The 9,134-nt window shown below is 40.4% G+C and overlaps 1 protein-coding gene across 1 annotated transcript in view; it reads right to left on the bottom strand.

Moving 5' to 3' along the window:
* Positions 1-4,224: 4,224 nt before the first annotated feature.
* Positions 4,225-9,134, bottom strand: part of slc24a3 (solute carrier family 24 member 3) — an 89,283-nt gene continuing 84,373 nt past the window's right edge. Inside the window, exons 13-17 of the mRNA XM_029752794.1 lie at positions 8,950-9,116; positions 8,718-8,832; positions 8,089-8,201; positions 7,229-7,294; positions 4,225-7,084 (exon numbers count right to left, since the gene is read on the bottom strand). Coding sequence (XP_029608654.1) covers positions 6,935-7,084; positions 7,229-7,294; positions 8,089-8,201; positions 8,718-8,832; positions 8,950-9,116 — 611 coding nt within the window. The 3' untranslated portion in view covers positions 4,225-6,934. The remainder of the gene's footprint in view (positions 7,085-7,228; positions 7,295-8,088; positions 8,202-8,717; positions 8,833-8,949; positions 9,117-9,134) is intronic.

Below are 9,134 nucleotides of genomic sequence, written 5' to 3'. Positions count from 1 at the left end.
CAGCTGAAAACCGTTGTGCTGATTTAAAGAAGCAATAAAACTGTCCTTCTTTAGACTAGTTGAGTATCTGGAGCATCAGCATTTGTGGGTTCGGTTACAGGCTCAAAATGGCCAGAAACAAAGAACTTTCTTCTGAAACTCGTCAGTCTATTCTTGTTCTGAGAAATGAAGGCTATTCCATGCGAGAAATTGCCAAGAAACTGAAGATCTCGTACAACGCTGTGTACTACTCCCTTCACAGAACAGCGCAAACTGTCTCTAACCAGAATAGAAAGAGGAGTGGGAGGCCCTGGTGCACAACTGAGCAAGAGGACAAGTACATTAGAGTGTCTAGTTTGAGAAACAGACGCCTCACAAGTCCTCAACTGGCAGCTTCATTAAATAGTACCCGCAAAACACCAGTCTGAATGTCAACAGTGAAGAGGCGACTCCAGGATGTTGGCCTTTTAGGCATAGTTGCAAAAAAAAAAGCCATATCTCAGACTGGCCAATAAGAAGAAAAGATTAAGATGGGCAAAAGAACACAGACACTGGACAGAGGAAGATTGGAAAAAGGTGTTATGGACAGACAAATCTAAGTTTGAGGTGTTCTGATCACGAAGAAGAACATTCGTGAGATGCAGAAAAAATGAAAAGATGCTGGAGGAGTGCTTGATGCCATCTGTCAAGCATGGTGGAGGCAATGTGAGGGTCTTGGGGTGCTTTGGTGGTGGTAAAGTGGGAGATATTTACAGGGTAAAATGGATCTTGAAGAAGGAAGGCAATGACTCCATTTTGCAATGCCATGCTATACCCTGTGGACGGCGCTTAATTGGAGCCAATTCCTCCTACAACAGGACAATGACCCAAAGCACAGCTCCAAACTATGCAATAACTATTTAGGGAAGAGCAGTCAGCTGGTATTCTGTCTGTAATGGAGTGGCCAGCAGTCACCGGATCTCACACCTATTGAGCTGTTGTGGGAGCAGCTTGACCGTATGTTACATGAGAAGTGCCCATCAAGCCAATCCAACTTGTGGGAGGTGCTTCAGGAAGCATGGGGTGAAATCTCTTCAGATTACCTCAACAAATTGACAACTAGAATGCCAAAGGTCTGCAAGGCTGTAATTGCTGCAAATGGAGGATTCTTTGATGAAAGCAAAGTTTAAAGGACCCAATTATTATTTCAATTAAAAATCATTATTTATAACGTTGTCAACGTCTTGACTATATTTCCTATTCATTTTACAAGTAATTTCATTTATGTTTTCATAGAAAACAAGAACATTTCTAAGTGGCCCCAAACTTTTGAACGGTAGTGTAGATGTACTCTAGAGGTCAAATTCCAGAAATGTATTTGATTGATAGCTGTGATTCTAAGCTTTTCAATTATATATCAATAAAGGGAATACGTGAGCAATAACTTGTTGTATGCTGACATTGTTTGTTATAGGGTAAAATCCCTATGGGAAAAATGATGGGACTATCACAAATTTTACAACTCAAGGAACATAGACCTTCAAGAAAATCCCTATGAGACATCGTCGGCCCAAGTGAGCCCGACTGACCCCCCTGGCTTGGACTAGTTGATGCAACGTTCTATAATGTTTTCACATAGCTCTGATGGAATGTTAAAAACATTATAATATGCTGAGAGTGATTACTTGGGGGTACATCTACTTGAGTGTGGGAGTAGCAACATACTATTCTGCATTTTGAGAGTCTGATAGCATTTTTGCAGACTAGAGTGATGGTCACTACTTTGTGCTAATGTGTCCCAGTGTGTCCTCCAAAAGTTGTGAATGCCCCAAAACTCTGTACACAATATAGGAGGCAGTATGTATTGTGAAATTATAAACCACGTGATTCAAGCCCTGAATGCTGATTGTCTGAAAGCCATGGTATATCAGACCATATGAAATGGATAACATACGATCATAGCATTTGTAGTCTAAAATGTATCTAACAAACAATTACAATGGCAAAATCACAATAATCACAAGAATGGCTTCAGATCAAAGTCTATGTTGAGACCGAAGGGAGCAAGGGTCTTTAAATTAAAGATCCAGGCAGCCTCTCGTTTTAACAATAAATTATCAAGGTCACCCCCTCTCCTCGGGAGGGTGACATGTTCGATGCCAATATAACGCAGAGACGAAATCGAATGGTTTGCTTCCAAAAAGTGGGCCGCAACTGGGTAAGTCAGGTTTTTGCACCTAATAATCTTGTGATTATTGTGATTTTGCCATTGTAATTGTTTGTTAGATACATTTTAGACTACAAATGCTATGATCGTATGTTATCCATTTGTTTGTCTTTTTGTATGTTCTTTGTATACCATTTTTTTAAATATTTGAGTTAACCAATGATATTAGGCCATACTTGGCCATGATTACAAACACCTGTGTGTCTCTTGACACTATATAAATGACTCATCTCGCAGTGTTTGTGATGATACCCTGATGAAGACAGCTTCGCTGTCGAAACGTTGGTTATTACATTTTTGCATCTGAGCTCTTAGAGTGTGCGGCTTTCCTTTATTTTCTAGTGTTCTGCTCCGCTAGCCAGCACCTCGCCTTTATAGGTGTGCGTTTCTTTTTTCTAGATATCAGACCATATACCATGGGCATGACCATTTAAAAAAAATATTTACTGGTCTAATTACGTTGGTAACCAGTTTATAACAGCAATAAGGCATCTCTGTGGTTTGTGGTATATGGCCAATATACACAACAGCTACAGGCTGTATCCTGGCACTTCATGTTGCACCTAAGAACAGCCCTTAGCCGTGGTATACTGCCCATATACCACACCGCCTCTGGCCGTATTGCTTAATTATACATCAGGTAATTGACTCACAAAAATACAGTTTTAGTGAGTTTCTCTCTGTACCTTTCTCGGTCACATCTAAAAGGTACATAATGGATTTTGTTGAACAAAAACAGCTTTTCTGGAGCTAGTGTGGATTCAAAAGCAACACAAGGATACATGCATTACCTTAAGCAAAAATGACTTTATTTATGCTCAAGTAGCAAAATTATTCTAAACATCTGAAACATTAGAACACAAAGTAAACCATTCTGTCTAGATCTCCCTGTTCAGGAGGCATGCCTTGGGCCATTTGATTAACATTATGTCATTAAACTCAGCAATCCTATCAGCAACAATGCAGTCATCTAGGAAATCCAGTTTAACAGCTGCGTCTAGTCCATCTTTTTATATATATACAGTACCAGTCAAAGGTTTTGACACACGTACTCATTCAAGGGTTTTTCTACATTCCAGATGAATACCTCATAAAGCTGGTTGAGAGAATGCCAAGACTGTGCAAAGCTGTCATCAAGGCAAAGGGTGGTTACTTTGAAGAATCTCAAACCCAAAATCTATTTTGATTTGTTTAACTATTTATTTTGGTTACTATATGATTCCATATGTGTTATTTCATAGTTTCATGTCTTCCCTATTATTCTACAATGTAGAAAGTAGTAAAAATAAAGAAAAACCCTAGAATGAGTAGGTGTGTCCAAACTTGACTGGTACTGTATATAACTATGATTCAATTACATTATAATTACCATAGATAATGTATTATATTAAAATATATCCATGCGAGTTAACAAAGGATACAGTGATATCAATAAAATCTCAAACACAAAACAAGGACTAAGGAGGGTAACAAGGGGGACGTAGGATCACATCTATGAAAATATATTCAACAGATAGATTGACTAAATATATAAATACATTTACATGTATGTATATCTATGTACATCAGCAATATATCACCATGTTTATATCACCAATTATTAAAATATTCCTTTCTTCAAGACACTCACATCTGCAGATGAGCTCTTGGCAATAGTTTGGTTCATTTCAAGCACATGATCGTATAGTATATGTTTTTAGAACATAATCCTCAAACGTACCGTAGAAGCTGTAATACAGGGATAAATTAACAGCAACACATGACATCTGACCATATTGTCCACGCTAATATGATGAACTTGTCACTGGTTTACATTTCAGTTACAGTAGATGTGCCACTGAATATAGTTTTTTTTCCAACATAAATACCTGTATATTGAATGCTGCATGGGGATATTTGTATGATATTTGCCAAAAAAAGAGAGTTGGGAGCCTTTAACTTATAGGCTGGTAGATATTTAGATAATTCCCATTTTCATAACAAGCTTCCAGTGCAGATTTCTGTAAACCATTTAGCCTTAGCCTGTCCTACAAGATAGATTTTCCTCTATGACAGAGAGATGTGCTACTGTGTACGTGTATGTACCATCTAGAAAACTGTCATATGTGCCTTCAAACAAACAACATATTTACATTGTAAAGCTCATAATTATTGCATTATAAATAATTTGACATTTTAACGATAAACCCTGTTTTCCTTTGACATTAGAGTTGTGCTCTATCTATACTAATCTCCCGAGAAAATATGATAAATATGACATGAACAAAAACAAACAAACCTCCTTTAAAAAGAAATGCAACCCTAAGACTTTGTACATTCTGAGACTTTTTTTCATTATAACTTATGCATTTGAGATGTTGTGCTATTGGTCCATGAAATGAGTGTTCACAAGATAAGTAATTCAGAGCAGTTTGTAAAACAATGTTTTTTTTCCTCCAATAAATGTGTTATTTGCATTTATGAAATAAATCCATCAGGTGAAACATCAACATTTTAACAGTGTTTTAACAGTGTTCCCCTGCTTTCAGGAGAGGATAGAGAGAGAAATATAATACTTTCTGTAGGGCCAATGTAATTATGGTGCTTTGCTGGTTGGCTTGCCTTGAGCAACAGTCTCTCAGAATCCCCTGTAGGTCAACAGATGATGTCTGATATATTCCCTTTAAACTAAAGGCGTAAAGGACATAAGCATTGATTTAAATGTAGCACAACATCTAAACATTGTGCATTACAAAACACAAATTACCACAGCCCAACCAACACCAGGCCAGGTCAAATTTCAGATGCTTTATTCAAAGTGCATCTCTACCATAGAGATAGATCGAGGACTAATCTTTGTATCTGTGCCATTATAGCATCTGTGACAACATGAGCGCATCTCCATGTTTAAGTAGTACATTTTCTTCTTCATGTTTGGCTGATCCCTCCTGATGACCTGGGTGGACATGATGCCAACAGGGTCACAAGGAGGGATCAGCCAATGAAGTTGGAAGTCCCACCCAGTTCACTATATTGAAATGGTGGAAGCCCTCAATGGCGCTGCCCATGCTAATATGACTTTTTGGCCACTAGAGGCCTCTGTCATTCTCAATGATCTCTACTCCTATGAATAATATCACTAGGAGTAATTCGTACAGATACGCCTCATTTCCTCTGTGTGCCAGCGGAACAGAAAATCCATCCTTTAAACAGGAAGTCCTTCCAGGCAATGTACATTTGGTAAAAGTTACTTTGAATAAGAGAAAGTCTGTAGGAATCCAATATTGTGCTGTTGTTCACGGTTGTTCCCCTAGGTAGCAGCACATCTCCTTCTCTGGAGTTACATGAGTGGAAAAAAAGGAGTTCACTGTTTGTCACAACCGCTTGCTTCATTTTACCAGGAGATTGTCCTAACAATCAGCAAGTAGGGACACTCATGGTCATTGAAACAGAGTCTCCCACCTTGGATAGGTACCACATATAATATACCTCAGTGCAAATAAATTCTCACTGAAGAGGTTTGACTTGCTAAGGAACAATACATTTTCTTCCATAAATTGTTACCATCTCAATCAAGTCTATCATAAAGTAAATGTTCAGAATAACTTAAGTAGAAATTCCTCTCTTGCAAGAGTCAAAAGAGGGTTGAAAGGATGTTTTTCCTAAAAGTGACTTTTGACTTGAGTCTCACAACATGCCAAGGAGTATTGGTGTCACTAAGCTCTGCAGACAGTATCTCCAAAATGAACTAATCTTTGAGACCAATGTGGGTTGGTTTGGATTTAAAATGCAGACCCCCCCCCCCCCCCCTCCAAATATGCATAAATAATGTTCAATAAGTTAATAAATAAAATAATCTGTCATCTGGGTGTATTTACAAAGGGTAAGAATTTACAAAACCCCTAATTTAATGCATTTCATTATTTTTTAGAGATACCTTTCACTTTCCAACAGTATAGCATATCTGACCTCATATTGCTGTTGCCTATTCCAGCCAAATGCCCTCCATTTATCCTGTCCTCTCCTGAAATCGACTCTATACATTAAATCAAAAGGGACAGATTCAATAAAAGCTGCTTTAGCAATGTTTAAAAAGTATCTTTGTGTACATACTGCTGCTCAACAACAGTGTCTGTGTGTGTGTTTGTAGAGGGGGGGGGGGGGGGGGGGGGGTAATGCCCACAGATCATGATAAGAAGTCTGGGGTGTCATTCAGCTAAATGTCCTCTGTCAACTATTTACATCAAGTCACCTGGCACTTTCACCTTAAATGATTTCCATTGACATGATCAACCGTAAGAACCATTGCTAATATTGTTCAAAGAACAACACTATTCCAGTAGACTATCAATTTTCTTCAGACCGGCTATCCTCTAAGCCAGTTAGCAGCTATTAAACACATTACATTATAAAATATAATCAAGATCACACTGTAGAATATAACGGCGTTTCGATCACCTTTACAAAAAAATCCCAAACAAAAACAATCTTCACATCAAAGCAGGCAGTAGTCGACAAAAATAGCTTTGTTCACGAGTCCTCATGTGAGAGCTTTTTACAAGTCAGTTTGTGCTCCCGCATGTGTGTGCCCAATCATCTCCTCTCCTGTTTAAAAAAACCCCCCACACACCAGGGCTGCTCCATATTACACTAACCATAAAGAAAAGAGACGAAATTCAAAAACGAATGCTTTGAATAATAAAAAGAATGATCTGAGCCGCAGACAGACAGGGGGCGACAGGGAGGAGAAAGAGGAGAGAGAAGCGAGCCTCAGCGGTCTCTGCAGGTGGGCAGGTTGACGAAAGTGAAGATGTTGTACTCTATGAGGATGGAGAAGCAGAGAAAGATGGAGTACATGAACAGACACACCAGGCCCAGACGACGGTCCAGTCTCCACCCGTTCAGATGTACCCCCAGGACCTGAGAGAGAGAGAGAGAGGTGGGAAGAGATGAAGAAATTATATCTATAGTTGCTCAATTCAAATTCAATTGTGCATAAACTGTGTAAAATACTAAACACAAGTACATTTGAGTATTTTAAGAAGTACTTCAAAAGTCACTCACCGTGAGGAAGACAGACCCCAACAGAAGTCCCACAGAGAAGATGAGCCCCTTGCTGTTCAGTTGAATCTAAGAGAAGAACAGGTTAAACAGAAGAAGATAAACAATGGGGTTGGGAACTGATTTACAACACTTTTGTACCAGTGTAAAGTGTACACCTGCTATTTCCAAAAGAGCATAACAGTTTCAAAAACACCACCAACTTTACACGACCAAACGGATGCATTAGAAGGACGCCATCTCTTTTGAATTCGAGCCCTCCTGAAATGAATACAGTATATCAGCTGTTCTCTGTGGATCCTATTCTACACCCTCAATACACAGCTCAATTCTCTAACACACAGTCAAAGCCTTCATTCAGAATAATCATGTTACGCTCCAAAAGCAGCAAAGCCGTATGTAGGCATTCCTTCACAGCACCCCCCACGTGTGTTTGATCTAGTGGGGTTATGGGCTACAGGTGCACTCAGCTCTATATTTCAATTGGACTGCCGACAGCTACTTTTCTCCTCCCTCTTTCAGCTGTTAGGACCATCTCCCTCTCATGCCAAGCTGGAAGATATGTTTATCTACAGAGATCACAAATGCTCCAATGGCTATATTAGCATGGCGTGACTAATATTGTATAGAAACCTACCTAACATTGGTACCATGTGACATGAGCAGAGAGGGCTCTGGACAGAAGATCAATTGTGTCATCTTTCACATGATAAAGCAACGTCAAAATGACCTTCTCAGAATAGGCCGAGCATGTCTAAGTGTCACAGGGGTTGCACATGCCAGTTTTTATTGTGTATTGCTAGTAGAGGTTTACTAAAGACCTTACCCAGTCAGGGCTAGGAGAAATGGTGTTTACAACTTACGTAGGAGCCGTAGTTGATGGCCATGGTCTGCAGGGCCCAGGGTAGTCCCAGTCCAATAAGGATATCAAACACATTACTGCCTATAGAGTTAGAAACAGCCATGTCCCCGAGACCTGAGAGAGAGAGAGAGAGAGATGAGGCATAGGCCGAGAAATAGAAATCAAAAGACAGAAGGAGGAGGGAGAGGGAGGCAGAGAGAGAGAGAGAGTTGTTGGTAAACATCTGTAACATCAATAAAGAATTCCACCTTGCTGAGGTATTCAGGTTGCCACAAACAACAAACACAACAACAACAAACAGACTGTCAGGGAATGTGGTTCCCATTTCCCCCTCTCAGACAGACTGATGAATATTTGACAGGGGGAGTGGGAATAAACACAGATAAAAAGAAAATGGAGGAAGGAACCACACTGTGTTTTCTTCAGTCACTGCCACACGACTCTGTCACAGAGGTTGGGAGGGGTCCTGGGTGACACCCAGACTGCCTCATCCCTTCTCTCTTTCCCCTCTCTCTGTTGAGCATGTACACAGACCGTATGGAGCTCTTTGAATCCTGGGTGTTGGTTCATGGGGCAGGTGAGCAGCAATGCAAACAGCCCTGGTAGAGAAAGTACTCTGTGCGTCCTCACCTTGCCGTGCCACTATAAGACTGGCCATGCAATCAGGGACACTGGTGCCAGCTGCCAGGAAGGTGATGCCCATGATAACATCAGGGATACCCAGAGTAAACCCGATCACTGTCACCTGAAGGGAATAGACACACATCAGTGTCTGTCTGTCTGTCTGTCTGTCTGTCTGTCTGTCTGTCTGTCTGTCTGTCTGTCTGTCTGTCTGTCTGTCTGTCTGTCTGTCTGTCCTCACCATCCAGACCATGACATAGGAAAAGCCAGCAATCCACAGGGTGGAGTTGACGAAGGAGACCATGAACCATCTCTCCCAGCGAGGGTTGGCACAGTTAGGCACCGTGAAGAACAACAGCAGGCACAGAGGCCAGGCTAACAGCCACTTGATCTTATTACAGCACCCAGCTAGAGAGAGAGAGAGAG

This window comes from Salmo trutta, chromosome 5 (assembly GCF_901001165.1).
Source record: "Salmo trutta chromosome 5, fSalTru1.1, whole genome shotgun sequence".
NCBI classification, from domain to species: domain Eukaryota; kingdom Metazoa; phylum Chordata; class Actinopteri; order Salmoniformes; family Salmonidae; genus Salmo; species Salmo trutta.
This window is presented reverse-complemented; position numbering and strand designations above follow the sequence as displayed.